This window comes from Myotis myotis, unplaced genomic scaffold (genome assembly GCF_014108235.1).
Source record: "Myotis myotis isolate mMyoMyo1 unplaced genomic scaffold, mMyoMyo1.p scaffold_m19_p_7, whole genome shotgun sequence".
In the NCBI taxonomy this organism is placed as follows: domain Eukaryota; kingdom Metazoa; phylum Chordata; class Mammalia; order Chiroptera; family Vespertilionidae; genus Myotis; species Myotis myotis.
The window spans coordinates 29,455,184-29,482,245 of record NW_023416379.1 but is presented as its reverse complement, the minus strand read 5'-3'; the positions used below and the strand labels follow the sequence as shown (position 1 = coordinate 29,482,245).

Below are 27,062 nucleotides of genomic sequence, written 5' to 3'. Positions count from 1 at the left end.
ATTGTTGGATTACCAGCAAGGAAGAAAAATACTGTTCTTGAAAGAATTACATAGAGTAAGGTGAACATGGAACTTGGAATTTAAAATTTTCTGCATAGATTATTTTCCTTCCCTAATGAAGACCTACTATAGCGCAGTAAGAATGGGTCTATGGACACATCTGCCTGGACTAGTGTTTTCTAAAAGTGGGATGAAATGTAATTGTCATCATCATTTCATCATACTGCCTTGATAGGTACGATATTTGCTTCTAAACCAAGACTATTTTTATTTCAATCTTAAACCTACAGTTCATCTTAAAAAGTTAATTTTTAAAGTTCATATTAAAAAGAACAACTGGAGCCTAGCTGGTTTGGCTCAGTGGATAGAGCATCAGCCTGCGGACTAAAGGGTCTCGGGTTTGATTCCCAGTCAAGAGCACATGCCCAGGTTGCGGGCTCAATCCCCAGTGTGGGGCATGCAGGAGGCAGCCGATCAATGATTCTCTCTCATCATTAATGTTTCAATCTCTCTCTCCCTCTCTCTTCCTCTCTCCGAAATCAATAAAAATAATAAAAATAAAATATATGTTTATAAAAAACCTACACATTGATGCTTACAGCAGCTTTGCTCAGAACTGTGAAATTCTAAAGCATTCAAGATGTCCTTTAATAGGTGAATGGGTAAACTCTGGTATATCCAGACAGTGGAATATTATTCAGTTCTAAAAAGAAATGAGCTATCAAGCCATGGAAAGACATGGAGGAAACATAAATGCAAATTTCTAAGTTAAAAAACCCAATCTGAAAAAGCTATTGTATGATTCCAACCACATAGCATTCTGGAAAAGGCAAAACTATCTATATATATAAAAGCCTAAGTAACTGTTACGACTGAACAACCAGAACGACTGATTGACAGGTCGCTATGACACACACTGCCCACCAGGGGGGCAGACACTCAACACAGGAGCTGCCCCCTGGTGGTCAGTGTGCTGTCAAAGCCAACCTCCCACGGCCGGCTGGCGGCATCAGCGTCCGGCGTCTGTTCCTTCCATGCCTGGCCCGGCGACTATTGCCTCCTCTCCCGACCCCTCCAGGGCCTTAGGGCCCCAGGCTGGGATTGGGAACTGGGGGTGGGTGGCGGCGAACATGGTCCCTTTCCCAGGGGGGCCAAGGGCCAGCTCCCTCCTTGGGGCCAGCAGCCAACCTCCCACGCCCTGTCCCTCCCCCCGGCCAGCAGGCCCTGATTGGCCCATGGTCCCTCTCCCCGGCCCTCCCCCTGGCCAGCAAGCCCTGATCGTTGGCCAGGCCTAGGGACCCCACCTCTAGTGGGGACAATAAAAAGATTAGTATTTAGGATTTTTCGGGCAGTGAAACTATTCTGTATAATACAATGTGGATATCATTATACATTTGTCAAAACCCTTAGGATGTACACCACCACCAACAAACTGTAGTGTAAACTATGGACTCTGGGTGATGATGTGTCAGTGTAGGTTCATTGACTGTAACCAACATACCCGAGTGGCGCAGGATGTCGACAGTGGGCACAGTCGTCCGTGTGTGGACACAGTGGTACATGGGAACTCTCTGTCTGTACTTTCTGTACAATTTTGCTGTGAGCCTAAAACCACTCTAAAAAATTAAATTTATTAATTAAAGCAAGCCAAACACTCAAAAAATATTTATTTGTCTACATTTATAAATTCTAAATTATTTTAACACATGGGGGGGGTCTAAACTATTTTTTAAAATAACATAAATATTTAGGTAAACTATAGATACCCAGAATAAGCTATAAAAAGTTGTTCTCCCCCAGAAAGAAGCAGTCTAAATAACAGTATTACGTGAACCCCAAGGAATTAACTGCCTCTACATGAGTTTTAGCCACTGCTTGAGATGGGGATAAGGAAACAGCATAAGTTCTCCTTTTGGGGGGAAAGTACTTTTGCTTCTCCAATTCTGGAAGAAGGCTTACTGAGCACAGGCTTAGCACCAGGTCATGGAAAGGTCAGGCTGAGGTGGTTTGGGGGGTGGGGCAGGCCTGGGAAGTGAACCATCTCAATTCCTTTCTCGAACTCCAAAGGCCAATCTTTGCCACTGTGTTCCAGCTCAGTCCCATCACTCCTTATTTTCACATGTTCGTTTCAATTTTCCAGACTAAATGGCATTGTACCATAAGAGATAGAGTCATCATCCTAGAAATAAGGCAGATTTGATTTTTAAAAAAAGCACTGCAGATTAAAGAATCATAGGCCGTGCATCATTTTGCCCTTTCCCAGTCCCTCTGTTTCTTAATGTTGCGTTTCAGAAGGCAGGCATTTCATGAGAAGCTCAATATTTCTAAGATGCACACAGAGTTCCAAGGACCAGGTTGCAAACTTGCCTTTGTTGCTGAAACCCAGTTTGTGGGGTTTGGAAAGGAAGCTGGACGTTATAGGTCAGGAAACCAGGTAGATTCAGGGCCTGGTCTTTTCCCTATTAGAGTGAGACAGAGTTCATTCAGTTTAGTACTTGCTAAATGGGTGTGCCATGGGTGCAGCACCACTGCGGGCCATGCAGATGGGGCCAGCAAGGAGTCTGAGAACCGATTTCCTTGAAAGAGTTTGACTCTCCTGGAAGTGATGAGCCCACACACAGGCAGGAAGATACTTTCTAAAATCCCCTTTTATGAAAGCTTAACATGGGTGCTCAATTTTTGTGTGACGTACTTTATTTAATTTCCTGCTTTCAACAAGGAAGGCTGGTGCTGAAGGGAGAGAAGAAAGGGTTATCGCTACAGCTTGTGTTGTGTGAAGCAACCACTGAAAATCTGCCTTGCACGAGGCACTGGTTATGAAGACGACCTATGAGTAACTTTCTGTGAGAGAGACTTAGGGTGCAAAGGATGCCTTCTTTGCCAAGTGAATTAGCATGAGACAGACCTGCTCTATTAAGCTTTAAACAAAGCAATTCACTTTGCCTTATCAAGAGTATTGAATAAGTGGAATTCATCCTCATGAACTTACTGTATTTTATAAATACGTAATGTGTCAGGCATAGGGCTTTACAAATATCAACTAATTTAATCTTTGTAACAACCCATAAAGGATGACCACTGTTTACAAAGTCATTTTTAAGTTATCAGAAATTCTTAAATTTATTGTTGAGCCATAATTAGTGGACAGATGTTTCAGGTTAGGAATAAAATTTGGGTAAAATTAGTCAGAATTCTACCACTGCAATTAGGTTACCCGTGTCACACCAAATCAAAGGTTTTATACATGAACATGTACTTCTTACATTTCCTCTAAAAGCAGAGTCAATGTGCCTGGCTGTGGCTTTTCTAGACACATCTTGTTTCCTGTCTGTTTGCATCCACACCAACTAAGAGGGTTTTTAAAATAATCGTAAAATAAAGACTTTTTCATGATCTCATCTTAAAGAATAGTTATAAGTACTCCTCTTAATATAAGACTCAAATCCCTTTGTCGACCTTATTTTAGCCATGTACCCAAGGCTTCCATCCTCCTCTTTAACATGTTTTTTGTTTGTTTGTTTGTTTGCTTGCTTTTTGATTTCAGAGAGGGAGAGGAAGAGAGAGAGAAACATCAATGATGAGAGGGAATCATTGATTGGCTGCCTCCTGCACATCCTCCACTGGGGACCCAGCCTGCAACCTAGGCATATGCCCTTGACCGGAATCGATCCCGGGACCCATCAGTCCGCAAACCAACACTCTATCCACTGAGCCAAACCGGCTAGGGCCCATCCTCCTCTTGTCACAGAGATCACTTGAGCAGAAAATGCAAACCACGAGAAGGTGAAACAGATCTGAGCAGCAGTCCTGCCGATCGCCTTGCAGAGGTCAGCTCAGGGCACGCTGCCTGCGGGCTCCCCAGGCCTGCGATGCCACCGGTCGCAGATGGCACACTTTACAGGTCGTCCCCAGCAATGCAGAGCACATTACAAACACGCAGATGAAGCTGAGCAGCAGCCTGAACGCTCCTTCCATTTGCATTTCATTATCTCAGGGCTGAGAATTCTCGTCCTGGAACAGCACACAGCTCTGCTCTGGGCTCCCTTTCAACAAGCGTCTCCTCGGAGTTTTTCCTCCTCTTGGCAGTACATTCAACAATCAACAGCTGCACGGGACACACGTGCAGGGACAAACCACTTCCAGCTAAAGGCCACCTACACGCGTGAGCCTGCTCCTGCCCAGGAAGTGGCTGGTAAGATCTTCTGCCTCCAGGGGTACCCCCAGCTCTCACTGATCTGTATCACTTCCACCCCAACACTCAAGGGCATTTTGTGGAGGTACCATTATGATGCCAAACTGTATTTCTCCATCACAGAGAGGTCATGGTTACTTTGGAGTAAAGCTCAAATTACCTAATTTAATATTTAGCAGATTCATTGCCAAAAGTGGGGCTTGATATAAATTCAAGTGCTGAAACTTCACTTGTTTTTAAAAATACCACTGAAAGGAAAATTTAGCCTGGGTACCAGAAATACATTCTGCTCTTTCTGAGATGGGTAAAATTCTCTCTCTCAGCAGACCTCGATGGCCACCTTCTACATTTTTAATTTCCAGAGACATATGTAGGGAGAGGGCATATGGTCAAAATGATGTTCATATAATAGATCTGTACTCATACTTGGAATTAGAGAGCTTTATTATTTCCCTGGGCATTTTAAAGAAAACTATAAAATGCCATGCTCTCTCACTGCACAATGCGACCATCACCGCCACCTTCTGTGTGGGGTGAGCATGTGCTCTGACCTCTGTTGGGTATTAGGGGAAAAGAGATGAATGAGGCCATCTCTTCTGCCCTCAAGGATTTCCAGTCTAACAAAATTTTGTTTTCCATTTAAACATTTATCTTCTTACCAGAAAGTAAAGGAAAAGAACCTGAAAAATGAAATCTGAAATATGGCCTGAAAATGTTGGGACCAGCACTGCTAAAAAAACAAAACAAAACAAAAAAAAGACAGACTTGGATCAAGTGGTCTTTGAGAAAGACCACTATGGGAGGCTGAATAAGCCTCCTTCTCCCATGTTCCCATCCCAGTCCTTGGAACCTGTGAATATGTTACCTCATATGGCAGGAGAGTCCTGAGATGAGATTATCCTGCATTATCTGGGTGGGCCCAATGCAATCATAGGAGTCCCTCTAAGGGGGATGCAAAAGGGTCAGAGTCAGAGGGAGAAGATGTAAGAGCAGGAGCAGATGTTCGGGATGAGAAGATGCTGTGTCCCTGGCCTTCAAGAAGGAGGAAGGGGCCAACGGGGCCCAGAGCCAAGGAATGTGAGTGGCCTCTACAAGCCAGTACAGAGAGAAAACTGATTCTCCCTGAGAGCCTCCAGGAGGAAGGCCGCCCTCCTGACACATTTTAGACTTCTGACCTCCAGGTCTGTAAGATAATAAATTTGTGTTGCTTCAGCCACTAAATTTTTAGTAATTTGTTACAACAACAACAAAAAAGGGAAATGAATACAGGCACCAAACCAGAAACTAGACCTGGTTCCCAGCATAAGGACCGATACACTTGATCCTTATAGTTTTGAGTAAGTCTTCAGCACTGGCCTATTTTAAATGGGCTATTTCTTTGACCTTATCTCCTCCCATTATCCTTTGAAATCATACCACTTTGTCCCTCCAATGGGTGAAGCTTGTCCATCACATTTTGCTCCCTTTTTCTGATATCTGCACATATCTGTACTTCCTCAGAGACTTCCTTGACCTTTCTTCAACAGCAGTCCTGTCATGCCCCTCACTCCTTGCTTCATTTTGTTTCGCAACGCTTACAACTACCTGATATATTTGTTCATTATTGATTTCCTCTGACAAAATGTAGGTTCTGCGTTTTGTTCACTGCTATATTCCCAGATCCTAGACAATTCCTGCAACATTGTTGGTGCTCAATGCAAAATTTTTGAATGCTGCCCAAACCGGTGTGGCTCAGTGGATAGAGTGTCGGCCTGCAGACTGAAGGGTCCCAGGTTTGATTCCGATCAAGGGCATGTACCTTGGTTGCGGGCACATCCCCAGTAGGAGGTGTGCAGGAGGCAGCTGATCGATGTTTCTCTCTCATCGATGTTTCTGACTCTCTATCCCTCTCCCTTCCTCTCTGTGAAAAATCAATAAAACATATCTAAAAAAAAATTTTTTTTTGAATGCATGGAGAGTACTAAGTATTTTAACCAATGTAACAACAGTTGTACATAATATAATTAACATAACAACTATAAAAGAAGATTGGTTTTTAAACAATCATGCCATATTTCAGAGCCAAATGAATACTGCCTGCCTATGGTTGCTACAGCAAATAGTGCTGGGGTCGTCTCTCTTTCTCTGGATAAAGAACATTGGCTCTAGGCCTCTCCTTGTCCCGAGTGTCTAATTTTTACATAGCTATGGAGTTATGAAGAAAAATGAGCAGCAACTTTCACTGGGAATATTAAAAAAAGATGTAGAGTTTTATTTCTGGTGAAGCAATAGAATAAATATGCTGTATTGAAATAATTATTGAGTTGAATTGTGGAAACCTAAGTTCAATATCCCTCCTAGTCCTGAGATATTATCTCTCTGTGTGTGTACTTCATAATTTCTATACCAGCCAAACAGATACATATATTTCAGAAATGTTTGGCTAGTATAAAACTGATGAAACTCTATCCCACAGGCAAAATCTATAACAACATCTCAAAATGCTACGAGTAAATGGGTAGATCATAGATCTGGCTCATATTGAGGAACTTCTTATCAGACACAAGCTATTGCAGAGGATAAGCTAATGTTTATCATTGAGAAGACACTCATGAGTTCATATTTTAACTAATGTAATAACAGTTTGCATAATATAATTAATATAATAACTATAAAAGAAGATTGGTTTTTAAACAATCACGCCCTAATTTTCAGAGCCAAATGAATATTGTCTGCCTAAAATCAGTTCTCTTGTGAGGTGCTTCAGCTATTTTACCATGGCTATCATTGCTCAGAACATTTATATAACTTCTTTTGTTTGGAATTGCCATCAAAATTGGAGGAAAGAAGATATACAAATGTCCAACAGACACAAGAAAGAAAGCTCAACATCATCAGTCTTAAGGGAAATGTAAATCAAAACCAAAATGAGATAATTCTTCACATCTACTTGGATGGCTATTATTAAAAAACGGAAAGCTACAGGTATTGGCCAGGATGTGGATAAAATGGAAACCTTGCCCGGCCAGTATGGTTCAGTTGGTTGAGCACAGTTCCGTGAACTAAGAGGTCAGTGGTTTGATTCCCAGTCAGGGCACATGTCCAGGATGTGGGCTCAATCCCTAGCAGGGGGCATGCAGGAGGCAGCCAATCGATCATCGATGTTTCTATCTTTCCTTCTCTCTTCCTCTGTCTCTAAAAAAAAAATCAATAAAAACATTTTAAAAAATTAGAACCTTTGTATATTGCTGGTAGGAATGTAAAATGGTGCAGCCACAGTGGAAAACGGTTTGGCAGTTCCTCAAAAAGTTAAACATAGTAATACCATATGATCCAGCAATTCCCCTCCTAGGTATATAGTTCACAGAACTCAAAACAGGCCTTCAGACAAATACAAGTACACTATGTTCATAGCAGCGCTTTTCAGAGTAACTAATGGTAGAAAGAACCCAAAGGTCCATTAGTGGATGCACGGATACACAAAATGTGGTAGAGGTATACAATGAAGCATTATTCAGTTATAAACAAGGAATGACATACATTACACAATGTAGATGAACCTCGAAAACACTATGTTAAGTAAAAGAGGTGAGACACAAAACATCATATATTGTATGATTCCATTTATATGAAATATCCAAAATAGGTAAATCCATAGAGACAGAAAGCAGACTGGCGTTTGTAAGGGGTCGAGGGAAGGGGGAAATAGGGAATGAATGCATCATGGATACAGAGTCTTCTTTGGGTGATGAAAATATGTTGATATAGGTGGTGGTTGCAAAGCACTGTGAATGCACTAAATACCACTGAATTGTACACTTTAAAATGGTTAATTTTATGTTATGTGAATTTTACCTCAATAAAATATTAAAAACTAAAAAACGGGAAAAGACTCCATTGAATTCTCCAAGGCTACCTACATAATGGCATAGCATATTGCCTGTGGCTAGGTGCCCAGGAAATATTTATGAAATTGAATGGTAGAAAATATTCATGTCCTATAAGTAAATTTATTTTTTTGGAATTAGTCAAGATCATTCTAGGCCATTCAGCTGGCTAAGACACGTTATCAAACTGAGTCATGCCATCTTCGTTTTGAAAATAATGATGTGTAAACACGAAGTGAGAGACTGCTGCCGGAAACTGACATTTCCTCCTGCCTAGCAAACTTGAACCTGTTCTTCAAAGACTCCAGCCCAAATGCTACCTCCCCTGGGAGCTTCTCCCACCTCTCCAGGCAGAGCTTCTCTCCTCCTGGGCCTTCCACCTTCTGCTGTTCAAGGTTATCTAAGCACCTCCAGTTCTATAAGTTACCTGTCTCCCCACAACAGTGTCACTCAAAAGAAAGCAATGGCTCTAATCTATTGGCACACACTTAGCAAGAAGCACCACTGTGAAATATCTGTCGAATGACAGAATGAATGAACCAATGAATGGCTGAATAAATAAACTTTTGGTCGGGGTTGCAAACTGGCTCAAAGGGCAATTCTAAAATCAGAAGCCCATATTTGTTTTTGAGTAATGCCAAATTTTTGAGATGAATGTATACACGTTCCATGTGACTCTTGAAAGAAACTCTCTGGCTGTTGAAATTCTAATGTCTTTGCCAAAACCCATCCAGTCCTTCTGTAACTGACACACATTATACATTCTCCCTGGGGTGACTGCTGTGCAAAGCATAGTCAGGCAGATGCTACTAAGACCAAAGATTTTTCCGCATAAACATGTGCTAACTTGTTCTCTACAAGAGTAAACAACGAGTCTTTGTCACTGAGGAAGAAATGTTTTAAAATTTTTGTAATCAAGCTGCCAGGGCAATCCTGCCAGACTTTCTTATCTCCTGGGAACATCCTCTGATAACAATGCAGTTTTGTGCTAAATTTCAAACAAATCTGGGCCACTGCAGGTTTGTCAGGGTGGGGACGGCCATGTAATTATGTGCCTTCATTCTGTCCTTACACAAAACAAGATGGAATTCTTAGCATTTTTCTTTGACCTTGGGGCATTCCTTGAAACTTGAAACAGCAGGAAACTTAATGGATTGAAATAAGGAAAAATAGTGTTCACCTGAGACTACACCAACCTGATAATATAAGTCTTTAAAAAACTATGCTTAAAACATCCCCAAGGTTTTGAAACCCAGACCCATTTTGATGGCCAACCACTGGGCTAAAATTCACTTTACCTAAAACAGCACTTCTAGCACCCCCTGCTCAACCCCTCTGCTTTATTTTCTTCCAGGTTCTTATCACTACCTTGTATTTGATCATATATTTGTTTGTTTATCTGTTTATGGTTTGTTTATCCCAATAGAATGTGAATGCCATGGTAGCAGGGACTTTATGTATCTTATTACCACCATGCTTGCTGCAGCTAGAAGGGTGCCTGAGACAGTAGGTACTCAATTCCTATTTGTTAACTGTGTCTTTCATCTAAATTATATTTAAAAATTGTAATCATTAAAGGAAATACGAAAGAAGTACTTGGAAGCAATTCAAAACAATAAGCTTCACTTAGTCATGTTTAACAACTGCAAAATTCACACACTCACTAGCAAACTAAATCTATTAGAGACACATTGACGTGACCTACAGAGAGACCCCAAAGAAAGTGCCTGTACCTCCTCACACGTAGTGAAGTTAAAATCAATATGTAGCACAGACTTATTTGATAAGCTACCAAGTATTAGTTGAATGAACTGCCCAGGTAGCAGTTGAGTTTAAATTCTGAGTTGCCAAGTAAAACGTTGATATATGTCAAAATAAGCACAGTTCTGGCACAGACTTATCCCATTCTAGCGTTATGTATACGTGACCGTATTTTTAACATGAGACAAACAATCCACTCATCGAGTATTCATAGCGGGAGCTCCCACCTTGTTCCCTGACTCCTGCTTTATTATGATATTGTTTTCAGCTCTCAACTCTGGTCTCCATCTCTCATTTCTGCCACTGTTTTCAATGTCAACTCTTGGATCCAATACCAAGGTCAGCTTCACCTTCCAGGCCAACCCACACTGACCCTCTGGCTTCCCGGTCCAGCCCCTCTAAGAAGCACCTCCCCTGATTCGGTGCAGCCCTGGGTCCCACCGCTGGCCTGGAGCTCCCCCGAGGCAGTTTGAACACAAGGCCGCCACCCAGACAGACACAGGGTGGAGTTTAGCCATATGAACACAAGGCCATGCTACGAAAATAAACTGCATCCTACCACGTTCAACAATGATTGGTGCCATATCCCCAAATTGCTTATTTTACCCATATGCCTCAAGTCCACTCTCAACATAGGAAGGCAGAAGCAAATCCAGTGCAAATATTTTTTGTGTGATAATAGTGCATGCAAATTAATCGTCTTGGTCATAAAAATTAATAAGATTTTACAGCTGTTCTGACTAATAAAAGAACAATTTCAGTAATAGCTTGTATTGGGGACAGGATGGGGAGGCAGGACCTTCAAACCATTTATCCCAAGTTACTGGGGGGTTGGCGCCCATGTCATATCTGGTGTGTACTCAGCATACAATGCATCTCAGTGTAAGGCAGTACATATGCTGCTTCCCCATTAACTGATTAAAACATAGTTTATTGACTTTAAACATTTCTAAAAGTGTATGCTTATCGTAAAAAGCAAAACCAAAAGACCTCAAACAAATCAGAAAAAAATATGAAGTAAAAATGCCCTTCTCATTCCCCAGGGAATGAGAACTAACAGCTTGGGATATACCCTTTTCTGACACTGCTCATCACACACAAAATATTTTCATAAAAACGAGCCAACTTGATATGCCATAATCACATTAACTTCTTTTTGACAATAGTTCAGAATTATTTCTCTTTCACCTGGGTATTATGACTAAGTTTGTCTTCCACCTCCACATATTAAGAGCAGGGGATAATTTAAGCATATGATATATTTGAGGTGTTTTGAAAATTAATTTCTCTTTCTAGAAAAGGTAATTGGAAATGTTCAAAGCAAATGAATAAAAAGATCACCAGACTGAGGGTTTTTTTTTTTTTTTTCCCAGATTGAAGACTGATTCCTCTTTAGCCCTGACTTATGGCCAACTTTCACATGTCTTGTGCCTGTGTTGTAATCAAATCCCACTTTGAGAAAAATATTTTTTCTTTTATTTTTTTAAATAGCAAGTATTTAATAGAGATTTCTCTCTCTCTTTTTTTTTAATTAAATCCTCATCTGAGGATATTTTTCCATTGATTTCTAGAGAGAATGGAAGAGAGAGGGAAAAACAGGGAGAAATGTCACAGGCCAGGGAGGAGTCTGTAACCGAGGTACATGCTCCTGACTAGAATCGAACCCTGGGCCCTTTGGTCCACAGGCCGATGCTCCATCCACTGAGCCAAATTGGCTAGGGAGAGAAAAAATACTTTCTTTAGTTATATGCTACTTCCTTCTTCTTGAGATATCACATTCAATACACTTGTTACTATAATTAGTACATGTTCCATCTTCCCTTGCAAGGAATTCCTATAAAAATATGCATTTTAAAATTCTAAATTTGTTTAATGGCAGTCAAACAGAAAAAAAAAAATCAATAGTCACAACAACTATTTTTGGGTGTATAAGGATTTTACCAACATCCTCCAGCTGATAGCGACATTTTGCATCCAACTGTATTTTCTTCGAACTATCATTTCCTCCTTAAACTTAAAAAAACTTACAAAATAAGAATGTCTAAATACACCACTGTGCTACATAGCACATTTTGCAGCTTGGAAGCAATGGCATAAGCAGTGAGTCAGCCAGCATGTACTAAGTACCTACTGTGTGCCAGGTGCTGTGCTCGGCCTTAAGGAAACCAAGGAGAAGATAACTTCGAGCAGTTCCCTGGCTGGTGGGGACAGAGGACGTGAAAAACCAATGACGACGCAATGGTATGTGTGCCAGGTGGGCTCAGGGAGCAATCCCCCTGCACTGGGGTGGAGAAGGATTTCCAGATGTGACAGCTTAGCCACAGGTCCTGAGAGACGGGAACTCACCAGGTGAAGCACAGGGAAGGAACAGTGGGCGAGGAGAAGGCCACACAGCCAAGCAGAGAAGCAAGAGCACAGGATCTGAGATGAGATGCAGAGTCTGGGCGCCAGGGCCCAGGGCTGTGTGACCAGAGGTGGGTGATAATGTTGGTGACACAGGTGGGGGCCAAGCAGACCAGAGATTTGCGTGAGACCTTGAGTGTTAACTTTATCCTGAGGGCAGGGGCAGGGGCATTGAAGATTTTGTCAAGAACTGGGAAATGTACTGCATTGCCACTTGCTCCAAGTAAAAGTAAGACATTCCTATGTGTGAATCACAGGAAAACTACCCAGGCCCGCACTGGGTTCTGTGCGCATTTGGACAAAAGGATAACAATCTCAATGATGTGGTTTCCCAGACCACCGAAGATAACAAACAGCACATGTAACCATTTCTCTGTATCTATATGAGATAACAGATGAATAGATGCTGACTACAGCTAGTGTGATATAATCATTTCACAGCTGTATTGGTAATACAAATCATTATGCTAGACACCTTAAACCAGTGGGTCTCAACCTTGGCTGCACATTAGAATCACCTGGGAATCTTTTTAAAATCCTGATTTCTGGGCCTCATCCTCTGGAAATTCTGTTTCTTTGTTATGGGGAGGGGCCACAACAATAGTAACAAAGAAACAGAATTTCTGGAGGATGAGGCCCAGAAATCAAGATTTTAAAAAGATTCCCAGGTGATTCTAATGTGTAGCCAAGGTTGAGAACCACTGCCTTAAACTTATACAGGGCTGTGTATCAATTATACCTCAATAAACTCAAAGAAAAAAGGAATGAGCCCATGAGAAGGGAGAGAAATGGAAGCTGCAGAAAGCAAGAACCCTGACAATAGCACAAGCTGATGGTCTGAGGACACCAGGTGGGGATGCAGGGGCCAGGCAGGCTGAGGGGGCCCCTCATGGCCACCTGTGAGGCGACTGTGACGAATATATGACTTGATATTTGTAAATATTTGACACCATGTAGGCACTAAAAAAGTCTGCTCTGATGATATACTTCTGGCAGTGCCAAGAATAACTGACCCTCTGGTTAGATGGATAAAGCGAGGCCCATGGATGTGCCCCTGGCCCCAGGCCAGTAAGTGGAAGAGGCTCAACCAGGATGGGTGTCCTCCTTTTCTATGGAGTCTAATTTCTTTGCATGTTTCTACACTCTTCCAAATATTACAGGATGTTCCATTTGAGAAGGCAGGTAAATGTGACTAAATATAAGGAAGAGTTGCAATTTAAGAATGATTCTTGCCTAGCCCACGTGGTTCAGTGGTTGAGTATTGACCTATGGACCAGGAGGTCACTGTTCAATTCCCAGTCAGGGCACATGCCCAGATTGTGGACTTGATCCCCAGTGTGGGGCATGCAGGAGGCAGCTGGTCAATGATTCTCTCTCATCATTGATGTTTTTATCTCTCTCTCCCTCTCTCTTCCTCTCTGATATCAATAAAAATATATACTTTAAAAAAAATAATGATTCACATGTACAATATGAATTAAAATGAAAAGCTGGTGGTTGAAGGGTCCGTTTCTTGTTAGCTACTGGCTGCCTGAGTCCTGGGCTGTCCCAGGGAGAGGCTGGACTATGGCAACAAGCTGCCCTTTCTCACTGAGGGGCCTCTGGGGACTTGGGCACAGGGGAACTTGCCCTTGAGCTTGAAGTTTCTTTGCTGCTAGCTCACACCAAATCAAATAAGCCAGAATAAAACCCATGTAGCCCTCCCAAAGTCTTCCGTAGACCTATCTCATAAACTAGCACCCACTTGGATCTCTCTCTCTCTCTCTCTCTCTCTCTCTCTCTCTCTCTCTCTCTCTCTCGTTTGTCCAAATCCTCTACCCAGTATTCCATTCCCTACATTGGAACTGGATCTCCATGTTCAATCTCTGTGGGAAAATGCTAGGGCTGCCCTACTCTTGTCATTTCCCTGGGGGGAGGGGGGGGTTGTACTGTCCCCCCACCTGCTCCCCACTTTCCGTATAAACATATGCCCTTTGTAGGCATGGTCCCTGCATTAAGGAGCCTCTACTGAAATTTCCAGCTGATTTCCGATCCCTCATCACCTGAGTGCACATCCCAGCACAGACAGCTTCCAGATAACGAACTAGGACAGTTGTGTTTGTGGACACTGTGACCAAAGCCATTTGGCTGTCCTCCCTAGAGACAGTCTTTGTACCCAGGACAAATATAACCACATTTCCCTGAAAAACAATATTGCATGCAGCCCTAAGGGTAAATTGTGTTTGGCTTTCCTTCTGCATAAAAGTCAATGGGAATCAGATTTGCCATGGCCCATGCCTCATGAGTTGGCCAAAGGCCAAGCACATACTCACGCGGACATGCTTTTTCTATGTCCATACAAAGGTTTCCATGTGCACTTAAGAGGTACAGGAGGCTGCTCTCTGAAAATAAATAAATAAATAACTACACTTTTTTGACGTAGTCTCATGTCTGTAAAAGCAGAACTGATCATTTGAAATGTTTACATCATTCACTGGAGAACTGTGAGAAATGACTTATATTTGTAAGCCTTTGTGAAGATGAAAGGGATATTACTAAAGAATGTACAGCATTCTAACACACAATCACTGAGCTCTAGTCCTGCTCTTAAAACATAGTTTTGTGGGACTTGATTTTGTTTTAAAATAACCCAGGCGCCCAAAAGTACATTAGGAGTTTTTATAGTTTTAAGGCTCCATGAAAACCTTCCCTGAAACTGCTAGGGACAAAGCCGACATCTGTTAGCGTGAGAGACACCTTTGTTTCTAGAACGTGAGCCTGTGATCAAACCTGACACAAGCCAGGGCTTTAAAAGTTAACGGTGCTGCTTCATTCTAAATGCATTTTCCACAAAGTCTGGATTTTAAAGACAAAGTTGACTTTAATTTTCAACTCTCTGGCTTTCTTCAATCAGAGTTATAGTCACACAGTTATTTAAACAAATGTCTTTGAACTTCCTTAATTTAAAGAAGTGACCCTTAGGTTAATGAACGCTGTAAATGCTTATTGTTTGAGCATGTGAATTGACTTCCGTTCTGTAAGGGGGTATGGTGAAGACTAAAGTCTCACAGAGGAAACCCAAGATACTTTTACTCTTATACCGCGCCGACTGCTCATGGGTCAGGATTGGCAAATTTTCCTTTTTATCCCTTTATTAAAAGTGCCCTAAGTTAAGCTGCTCATAAAAAATGGATGGTAGTCGAATTTCCATTACTAAGAAAATAACACCCAAGTCTATAAAATGCCAACAGAGGCATGCAGCATGTGATAAATTAAAGGCAAGTTGGGTGGATGATGTTTTCAACAAGTTCATGATATGGACCCCATAGAGCAGCGGTTCTCAACCTGTGGGTCACGACCCCTTTGGCGGTCGAACGACCCTTTCACAGGGGTCGCCTGAGACCATCCTGCATATCAGATATTTACATTACGATTCATAACAGTAGCAACATTACAGTTATGAAGTAGCAACGAATATAATTTTATGGTTGGGTCACAACATGAGGAACTGTATTTAAAGGGCCAGAAGGTTGAGAACCACTGCCATAGAGTGTCTCTCCACAGTAAGTGGGTGAAGAAAATGTAGGCGTCACCACCCTATTCAGGCACCAGTGTCAATGAGAGGTGCTTCTTCATTTACTGACCAACACAAGCGTCCAATAGGGCACATCAGAGCATTTTGTAAATGGCACAAGATCTTAATGATTCTAAATAATAATAATAATTACATATGTCCCCCTTTTTCCCCCCATTGACCCCTTCTAGCCCACCCCTGCCCCCACCCCAGGTCTTCACCACCCTATTGTCTGTGTCCATGGGTTCTGCATATATACATACAAGTTCTTCGGTTGATCTCTTCCCACCCACCTACCCACCCACCCTGCCTTCCCTCTGAGATTTGACAGTCTGTTCCATGCTTCTATGTCTCTGGATTTATTTTGTTCAGTTTATTTTGTTCTGTTCATTAGACTAAGCAATTATCTTAATACAAAAAACAGCTTTATTATATGTTCCTAAGACCAAAAATGGTTCTCACCAGAGGTGTGCACCGAATCACCAGGAAACATTTTTTTTTAAAAGAGCTCTCTGTTCTTCCATGGGAGAGTCTGATTATAAGTCTGGTATGGGGTTGGGATGATGATAAATGATAGGTAGGTAGATAGATAGATAGATAGATAGATAGATAGATAGATAGATAGATAAAAATAGATGATAGGTAGATAGACAGATAGGTAGATAAACAGACAGGGAGATGGATGGGTAAATAGATAGGTAGACAGACAGACACATTTTAATTCCACAAGCAACTGTGATGGGCTCCTCACTACTCATCTTAAATGGTATACGGCCAGTTTATTCATTTGCCCTCTTAGCCAGGCGGGGCTGCACGAGGTGATGAGCTCATGCAGAAGACGAGGCCGTGTCCCTGAGGAGCCTGCGGTCTAGTTGAAGAGGCAGACACATAAAACAGCATCACAATTCACCTGACAGGTGCTGACATAGGGGTAGGAGAGGAAAGAGAACACTAATTCCATCCGGAAGAATTGCAGAAGGCCCACAGAAGAGGGGACCCTGGAGCTGGGTCTCATTCCATGTCGAGGGGTGGTGGTGATGGGGGATGCAGACGGTGTCCTCACGTAGAAGTGGCATGATGAAATTACATGTGTTTCTGGGGTGTATTGAGAAGTGCAGAGTGGCCAGACCACGGGACGTGTGCGTGAAGGGGATGGGGAGAAGGAAGGGCAGTTAGGGTGGGGATGTGAGGTGCATCCCTGTAGGAGAGGCGCAATAGGCAAAACAAACAAACACAAACAGAATGAGGGTCGCCTCCAAGCCTCCTTTGTAATGCCCGGGGGGCTCCCCCAATACTAAATGTTTTGTTTGTAAAAACATTTCGAGTTTTGTTTTTTAAAAAGCCCTCTGTCAATTACACTTTTCAAATATGTGACCATATTAAATCAAATATTACAAAAGATGAGTTATTTTAATTTTACTGTTTCCATTAAAGGGTATATATTGAGCCTCATGTAAAAAGCATCATTTCCCAAAATACTCAGAAAAGCAAGTTATGAAATCCCTATGCTTAAATATTTAAGGTCACTGTCAGTTCAAAATGGTCTGAAACTCATTCTGAGGGTGTGTATGTGTGTGTGTGTGTGTGTGGAGGGGGGAGTATGAGGTGGAAGAGGACCTATTTCTCCATCACTAAAAAGCAGGCCACCTGTGGTGGGTCACATGGATCCAGCAAATATAGCATCGGTGTCTAATAGTGGCCCTGACCCAGCCGCTCGGCACAGATACACAGCTAGTGACGACTGAGTCATAGCAGTGCTACTGGGGGTCTAATAATGTTCCTATTCTAGTGTGAACTCTTAACAAGGGTGGTTAGCATCTCTTATTAGTTTAAAGCTTTACCTGTGACAGTCTCACCAGAAACTGCTTTTGCCGCTGCAGTGATTTAATCTCTCCGTATTTCATTTCCTGGAGAGACCCTAGCGGAGAAAACAACCTTCCCGCTTCGGAAGCAGGTGACCGCCCCTCCACCACTGCCTTCTCTGATCAGGCCCGCACACTCCAGACCGGTAGGTGACAGAAAGCCTGGAGTCAGTCAACTTTGTTGCTAGTCTGACATGTTGTCCAGAAGCCTCTGCTCTTTTGGTCCTATTCCCCGGAGGCCTCGCTCCCTGTCACAGCCTCGCATTGCGCCTGGAAGCAGATCATTCCCCAGCACAAATTCTCAGCTAGACTGGCCTATTCAGAGAGAAGGAGAGGAGAAGGGAGGGCGGAGAAGAGAAAGGGGGGAGAAGCAGAGCACTTACTCCCACTTGGTAGCTATTTCTGAGGGTCTGTAACACTGGTCCTCACCCTGGCTGTCCATTAGATATTCTGGGAGCTTTCAGCAAATACCGATAGCGTGGCCCGGCTCCAGGGACTCTGATCTAAGTTGCCTGGGGTGGGCCCAGAGACTGCTATGCTTTGAACGCTCTCCAAGTGATTCTACTGTGTGGCCAAGTCGAGAACCAGCACTCTGACGCTTTGGAGGACACAGGAATATCTATGCTGTGTCCACTGCCCTCAAAATGCTTCGAGTCTGGTTGGGAAAAAAAGACTCAAATGGAGGATGATCCCAGGTAGGCTACCATTAAATACACACTGGGCGGCGAGTTCTGTTAGTGCTCTGGGGAAAGGCAGGGCTTGAGACCATTGAGGAAGATATGAAGATGGGATATGTGCTGGGCCTTGAAACAGGCTGGATTTTCGTTATGTTTCCTCTCCATCCACACCGCCACCCCAGCCAAGAGCCTTCTAAGTGGATTTCATTTGTGGGAGCTTCCATTCTCGCCTCTCTCCTGTCTGTTCTTCCCCTGATGATGATTGTGCCTTGAAATCATCAGTCTTACCATGTCACACCCCTTCCTAAAACCGAAGGCTCCCCGAGAGTTCGTAGAATAGAAGCCAAACCTCAGTCCCTTCATGATTGGCTGAGGATCCTTGTGCATATAAAACGTATGATGTTTACGAAAGAAACACTGAAATACATATTTTCTTACCCATGTACTGACTTCCATCTAAAGACATATTCACATATTCAGATGTGATATGATCACTTTTAACATGAATATTTAAAAATGAATTTCTCTTTGGAAAATTTGCTCTCAATGAATGAAATGACATATTCAATTTAATTTTAAAACATATATTCTGACTATATCTTAGACACTGGGAAGACACCGTGGAAGATACAATGATGAAGACTCCCCATTCACAATGGAATATGACAACATAAAAAATGCTGGGTTAAATTTTGCTATTGTCAGAAAGAGCTGGATTCCAGGTTATAAATCACCCATTTTACTGAGTGAGCTCTTACTTGTCTCAGTTTCCTCATGTAACCTGGGGAAATAGTATTAACTTACAGAGGAAGTAAGAGTGGCTGCAAGAATTAATGATGCAACATGTAAATACTGAAGTTGGTGCCTCAGACATAACAGACATTAAAAAAAGTACGTTCCTTTTCTTTTAAGACACTTAATGTTTAGGTATTTTATATATGTTTGTGAGGCCTGACTTATACAACAGAACTTTAAAATTAACTTCTTGCATATAAAATCTGCTATCACCCATTTTTAATATTTCATGGGAAATGTTAGTGTGGATTTTTAAACATCTGCATAGTACTCCTACTCTCACAGGTGTAATTGACTTTCACTCATTTCCAATGTGGGTTTAAGTCCTAGCTACCTTTCCCTCTTCACATTATCAGATGGTGATGCTAGTGACCAATGAAATGCCCCAAAGGCTAGAAACAAAGAACAAGAAGAGATATCCTGGACATAGAGGACACAGGTATTTAAGTTTTAAGTAATCAAGCTTTGATATTTATGCAAGTGAACAGTTTGCTATTTCCTAAAAATGGCTTCTACCAAAATGTATTCTTGCTTGTTCTCTGTATCTTTTCCAAAGGTTCTTCCTGAACCAAGCAAGCCATTTCATAAGAATTCCCATCTTATCTTATCAATATAGAAAAATCAGAATTCGTTTTGCCTTTGGAAATATGAGTGGTTGCAAAGAATAAAAACACGCAGAACTAATTCTAATGACCTGCAAAAGCAAAACAAAACCAAGCTTTGTTTTAGAAACAAAGACTTTGTCCTGGTTCAGCCCACTCTTAAGCTAAGTCTGTGGTTTATTCTCAGGAGGTCAAAGTTGCTCTTCAATTACAGTAAAAACTACTAAGAAAATCTAGTGCCACCTTCAGAGTACTTTTACGTTTTAACATGAATCTGTTTTTCCTTGTGACATTTTGTTTTAAAAGTACAGTTATTTCTATAATAATAATATTGTCATTTTTAAAACTGATAGTTCTAAAAGCAGATTATTTATCACATTCTAATCTCTCCCTTAGGAAAAAAAATATTTCTGTGAATCTCAGGTGTACTTGGTGAACCATAAAGTGCTAAAACAGCACAATGGGCTTCATAATAAATTCAAAGGAAAATACTGTATTTACTTGTTTTATAGCTTAGAAAATGTTCAATAGGAACTACTTTTACAATATAAGGAATATTTCAGAGAATAAGGATAAATTTGTTTTTTAATTAAAAAGAAAATCTGTTCTAAATTTTTATCAAGTTCACTCCCCTTCATCAAGACTGATAATCCCCCACTCAAGAATACACACACAAGTACATACATAACGACCTACTAATGCATGCAAATGTATGCGTGTGTGTGTGTGTGTATAACATTATTATATGTCTAAGAGTGAGATGGTTAACAAAACTGCAGCTACTAAGACCAAGATATCATGAAAGTAGAAAATACAGGAAAACATTTTAAATTGCACCAAATATAGTTTTCACACATAGCCAACTGTCCCAGGAAGCATTCATTTCCAAAGCAAATTAATTCATATAAAAAGTCTCCTTCATTAGGTAACCATTCTACCGATTTGCCGTCTTCTGTTAGGATTCCGCGAGGCAGCCTGAGTTGCTAAAGTAGCTTCTCCTAGGGAAGTTCTGAGGGGCTGGAACTGAAATGTCTTGGTGCTTACATTTGCTTATATAACAGCCTGGCCTTTACCAAAACCACTTCAGTACTCAGGGGCATATTTCTCTGGGCCTGGTCTTATCTCCACCTGCGTTGAGAGATTTTCAAGAAGCACTGGAAAGTCTCCTTTCTCTACACCACCCCCTTAGGGTCCCCCACAGGCTGGGCGAGAGGGGGAAGGGAAGCATTAGCTGCAGTGGGGTGTACAGGGCTGAACTAAATCATACATAAAATAGAAAAGATTCTAAATAAAACAGAAAACAACCCTGTATTACCTCAAATCCATGGTTAGTAAGGAATTCCATGTGTGCACATGTATCCATGCCTGTGTGTGTGTATACGTGTGTGTGTGTGTGTGGGTGTACACACCTTTTAGTGGATTAGAAAGTCATTACTGAACAGCTACTTTGGCTAGTGGGTCACACAGAAGTATTTCAAACCCAACGATTCCAAAATGGCACCCATGTCTTTCCCTTAAAACTTCTCTGTGCTCCATAGTACAAGACTATTATCTTAGATTTTCAAACTAGAAACCTCAAAGGTCTGCTGTGACTAGTCTACTCCCTGCTTCCTCCTTACCCACTCCTCATGCTCTACTGATGCAGATCCAATGCATCCCTCAACCCCATTCCCATTGCACCACCCACATCAATTTCCAATTACACTCTTGGGACACCCACCTGACTGCTCTTAGCTTATAAATGCTCACCTTCCCACAACATTGTCTCACTGCTAGAACCACCCTGCTAGAGTATAGAGTTGTTCATAATGTAACCCTGCTTCAATTTTTTTGATGGTTCTTTAAACAGCCAACATATCTTAAGTCTTACCATATGCCAGCCATTGTACAAAGCTTTACACATGTTACTGTATTTTCTCTTCATAACTATCCCGAGATAGGTAAAATTATTGTTGCCACTTATAGATGAGAAAAAATACATGGCCACAGAGTTTAGAAAGCTTGTTCGTGGTCACTGGGATACAGGTGGTAGAGCTGGTTTTCATCTTGGATCATTTCATGCTCTTGACCACACCATTATAAACCTTTCCTCTACGTGTTTCCAAATGATTCTCCAGTCTCTTTTGCAAGGAGCTCGTAGACAGCGAAGTTTTCCACATTCAGTGATTGTACAAGAGTCAAAACCCTTTAAGCCACTGGGGCAGAATGTAAGGTGAGGACACAGTGGCTCTCACAGATGCCACCTATGAATGTGTCTCTTATGACCCACACATGGTAATGGAAATATCTTGGTCTCAAGCAAAGAAAAATTAGCCCAACAAATGCTACCAAACTTGTAAGACTACTCTGCCCTGTAGAATATGGAAGCACATTTCAAACAGTGGGTGTGTTCATTACACACCGAGTTAATCAGCTTTGCCTCAGCACCACCTTCCACAACGACTCCATGAGGACGCCTGGTAAAGGCTGGGTGGAGAAATAGCAGACACAGACAAAGAGATGGAATACCTCGGGCTGCAGTTGTAGTCATAGCCTTGCTTGATAAAGGAACAGCCATATCAGTCATAGAACTCACCAGAAGAAACAAGCACATGAAAAAAGAAGAAAAGCTTAGATATTGCTAAAACTGCCCTGACATATTCTACACACAACTGTTTGATAAATATTTTATTGTTACTCCAGGAAAAGCTTTTAAAAGGAACACATACGCCAGCAATTATGGGGAAGGGATGTCTCCTTCTCAGAGCTGGGAGGACTGTCAGCTCTCGCCTGCTAAGGAGAGGGTGGGTGGAAGCACACTGGCATGTGGGCTCAGACCTTCTCATGGGCACCGGACGGGCCCGAGTCCCAGGCAGCAACTCTTCCTTATGTGTTAACAGAAAACACACACGAATCTCTCCTATGCAGCCTTCTGTGTGATTTGAATAAATCAGAGGCACTGAGCTTATGTGTGTCCACTGTTGTGTTTCTGCCTAACAATTATCCAAACCCCACCCTGGCCCTAGCTGGTTTGGCTCGATGGATAGAGCATTGGCCTGTGGACTGAAGAGTCCCAGGTTCAATAGTGGTCAAGGGCACATACCTGGGTTGTGGGCTCAATCCCCAGTAGGGGGTGTGCGAGAGGCAGCCAATCAATGATTCTCTCTCATCATTGATGTTTCTATCTCTCCCTTTCCCTTATTCTCTGAAATCAATAAAATTGCATTTAAACAAAAACAAATTCAACCTTGAAGAAGGCCTGGCTCCCTGAAATGGGTGGTCCAATTGTTAGGGCTGGTGCTCAGCTCTACACTGCTAGCCTCTGCTATCCAGGCCTCAACCATTTCTGATTGGAAAATTTAGACAGATATTCAACATCATTATCTTGTTTAAATTAAACTGGAGAAACTGCAGTATCCCAAGTTAATTGGGTGTCTTGGTAAAATGTTAAAGGTATTTAGAGCTTTTATTTTTTGGGGGGGGGAGGGGGCACTTACCAGTACTATCTTAAATGCCTTCCTTACAGTCAATACAAGGTATTGAAGTGTGTGTGTGTGTGTGTGTGTGTGTGTGTGTGATGTTCACATGTCCCTGCTATAAGAGGCTGCTTACATCATCAAAATATTACTATGAAAAGTGATCTTTGACAGCCAATTAACTATTATGAGAAAAGTGTTATTTCTGAAATATTCAAATAATGTAATTTAAAAGCCTGTTATTCCACTCAAAGGTATACATTTGGGATTTCACCTACAATTTGAAATGATAGAAAAATTGCTGCTTTAAAAGCCACTCAACACAGTGCATAAATAGTCATAAACGTGTCAGAAGCAGATGTATTTTATTAATAGCATCTGAAAGCATAAATACAAGTACAAATTGTGAAAATATTCATCCCCCTAAGCTACAGAAAGCCAAGAAGTAAATCCTAACCCTTAGCATTTTTTAAACCTACAGAGGGGCTCTATAGTAGTTTCATTCCTTTTCTTAAATGGCCTTTAAAAAAAATACATGAGTCAGTTAAGAAAGGCATTTACTTGAATTAAAACAATAATTCTGTCAGGACCTCAGTATAATTACTTGTGGGTGGCAGAAGTTTTAAATGAGGCTAAGTTAGGGATTCTAGTTTATTTATCTTTTTTTTTTTTTTTTACTCTACCACTGTAATTAGAGAAGCCTGGGGTTCCTGTTAAAATTGTGCCTTGTCATGGAACATCACACCTACACGCTTTAATGACAAGCCCTATTGGCATATTTTTTTATTGACCAAAAATGTGGGCTATAATGCACACATACATCAATCCAGCCTCCTTCCTCCACACACACACACACACACACACACACACACACACACACAGTCATATTTGTTTTGTTCCTTTCGTAGCCCTGACATTTTCACCCCTAATATTGCACTGTTCCAATTTATGTCAATGTCTTCAATGTCAAAGACAAAATGATTTTAGTCACAGAGTCTGGTAACTTATTTCATGAAAGAACTCAAAACACACTACCTTCAAAATCTCTGCCTGCCTACGCTACCTGAACCACGAGCTGAAATAGCCACATTTCACAAACAAATATGTTTTGCTAAAAATGAGTCATCTTACTGTGGGGCATGTGCTGTAAATGATGCATCCTCTTTGCAGAGCTGACCGTGTCCACAGGCTGCAAGGCATCTCTCTATAAAACCGCAACCAGCTGAGCAACTGAGCTAATGAGTTTCAGGAGACAGAGCATCCATAGCATTTTGGGGAGAATTCTGCATTTAATATTCTTAACGCCAAAATGGGGAGTAATCCCACAGAGTGGGTCTTCTAAAAGTCCAATATAGCGCAGAAAAAGTTCCACATGAGAAGTAATTTTATGCTAATCATTTAAGTGGCATTAGAATACTCCCACAGTCATGTTTGTCTAGCTGTCAAGATATTAAACACAAATACATTTTCAAAAGGCACCGGATTGGTCACTAATGTCTGTACCCTGAAACTAAAATAGCAGAGGATACTGAGATGTTTTCCACCTTTCATGCTAACAGGAAGACTAAGCATCAGACACAAGCTGCTATTACACAGTGCATACCGTAACAGCGAAAAAATGTTTGTTCAGTTCATTAACTCCATCCATCTTCTGCCACCCTTTAGTAAGTTGTTTCATTAACCAGATGCATTTTCGCCCACTGTTCTGAGCACAAAAGAATCACACAGCAAAGCACACTTCCTGCAGCCTAAATACAATAACCGTGTAGTCTTCCAAAAGGTGACTGTGGAATTAAAATCTGCGTTCCCAATTCCCGAACTTCAAAGCAAACACTGGGCGCCTTGTGGACAATGCAGCAGGGTGAACACATACCATGTCTCCCGGGCTCGAACGTGAGAGCGCAGGACAAGACCAACAACACATAGACACACATCCTGCAGGGAAGGATGCCGACGGCAAAGGAGCCGAGAGGGTGGGAAGGATTCAGGCTTGCTTTACCTACCGGCATCGTCCATGTCTCAGGAGTGGCCAGGCGAGCTCTGGAGCCTGGCAGCGGGAAGCCCGGCGCTCCTCCTGGCTAACGAAGCACCCTGCCCTTCTGCTGATTATCGGTGCTTGCTGGCGCACACAGCCTTCTCCATGTGCTGTCTGCAGGAGACACCGCCAGGAAATTTATATCTCCAAGGATGACAAACAGCCATTAGCTCCATTACAGGCTGATTAAGAGAGACTGAGCCTATCAAGTGGATACTTGAATCCTCTGGGGTTTTCACCTCTGTTCTAAGCAAAGGAGAGAAAAAAAATCACTGCAGTGTGGAGTGGATTGCACGTTTCAGAAAGAGGCGCACACGCTATGCAGAGTACATGCTGCTCCCCAAGATGCCAGAGCAAACAGGAGCAGGGGAGGCAGAGATAATGAAAAGGTAAAGAGGCTCCCTGAACCATACACTAAATGGTCCTCCCCCTTGGGCAGGCCTAAAGGGGGTCCAGCCTTCATCCCTGACATCACTGGATGACCCGGCAACTTTTCAATGTGAAATGTGAAAGTTTTCTTGTTATTGGGCGTGAGCAAGGAATGACAGATAAAACATTTTAAAATAAAGGCCATCTTCACTATTCTGCTCTGAGTATATGATAAGAAGCTGAGGCTTGTCATTCCTTTTTGGTTATGTTTTCATCATGACTAGGGTTTCTATTTCCAGTCAGGATTTCTTCCTACCTAGCCCGACAGGGAAAGTCAAAGGGCTTTCACTAAATGGCACTAATCATGCGAAACACGATGGTCAAAAGATGTCTAGGGATGCTATAGATGTTCCAATCTAAAGATGTCCAGGGATGCTATAGATGTTCCAATCTGTAGCCATTCTCAGTAACAGAAATGGGAGCATGAAGAAAAGTGCATTTACGAACACAGAGAACACCATTTCACTGCTTTTCTTTAATTTCACTATGGAAAGATGACCCTCCAAGATACCTAACACTGCTTACAATATCAAGGCACAATGCCGGCTGAGTGCTGAAGAAATCATATGTCCTGTGGCTATTATGATAGGATATTGGAATGTGAGGATAGCACATGTGTATTTTCTGCATTTTCTCAGATACAGTAAAAAAACATATACAGTGGACTCATAATGCAATGAATCCACAGTACAGTAAGACTCTACAGGTTTTTTATTTTGACAAGTTTAAAAAAAAAAAAACAGTTCTGAGTGTAATTGTTCTGCCAGGGTTGTTGATTTTGAAAAGCAGCTAATTTACTTCGCATTTCTGTATGTCATTGGAATTTCTAATGACAAACCATTTGCAAATTATTTGTAACATACTCTTCCATTTCAACAGCTTCTAAATATTTTTTGTTTTTAGCACCACGCTCTAACCAACTGAGCTAACCGGCCAGCCTATTCTTGTTTTTAATGTAACTTCAGGCTTACCTATGGATTTGGGGTTATTGTTTAAGCAAAATACTTCACTTATGATATCATAAATAGTAGAGAAATGGTTCCCTCACAGAACAGCTGAATTTTTCAGTGATTTCGCCCTGTGACGTCCATTTCCATTATTTTAATTTTGTCACACAATTTTGAGGACATATCACTGTATTAGTTTCAAAAAAAATTCTTCATATGTTTTTAAAATGCTCGGGTCCCACAAGACTGAAATCACTGTGGCTTCCGTTCCTCATCTCCGTGCCCTGATTAAGACTGCTAACTACCCAGAGTATTAGCAGGAGGAAATCTAGGGCAACCCAACTTTTTTTTTAAAGAGAGGAGTTTGGGAAATATAAAGGGGAGAGAAAACACATCCTGAAGTCTGAGACTTCGGAACAGAGTAGCTAAGAAGTGTCACTACTGGCAGTGCCTGCTAACTAATAAGAATGTATTTCTATTGGCTG

General features: G+C 41.7%; 1 protein-coding gene across 5 annotated transcripts in view; it reads right to left on the bottom strand.

Moving 5' to 3' along the window:
- PHACTR2 (phosphatase and actin regulator 2) overlaps positions 1–27,062 on the bottom strand; it is a 237,796-nt gene that overhangs the window by 145,592 nt on the left and 65,142 nt on the right. The window contains exon 1 of one of the 5 annotated variants that reach the window (XM_036316604.1): positions 25,170–25,442. The exons of the other annotated variants lie outside the window; for them this stretch is intronic. Coding sequence (XP_036172497.1) covers positions 25,170–25,182 — 13 coding nt within the window. The 5' untranslated portion in view covers positions 25,183–25,442. Of the gene's footprint in view, positions 1–25,169; positions 25,443–27,062 lie in introns of those variants that run through there. 5 annotated transcript variants of the gene reach the window in all.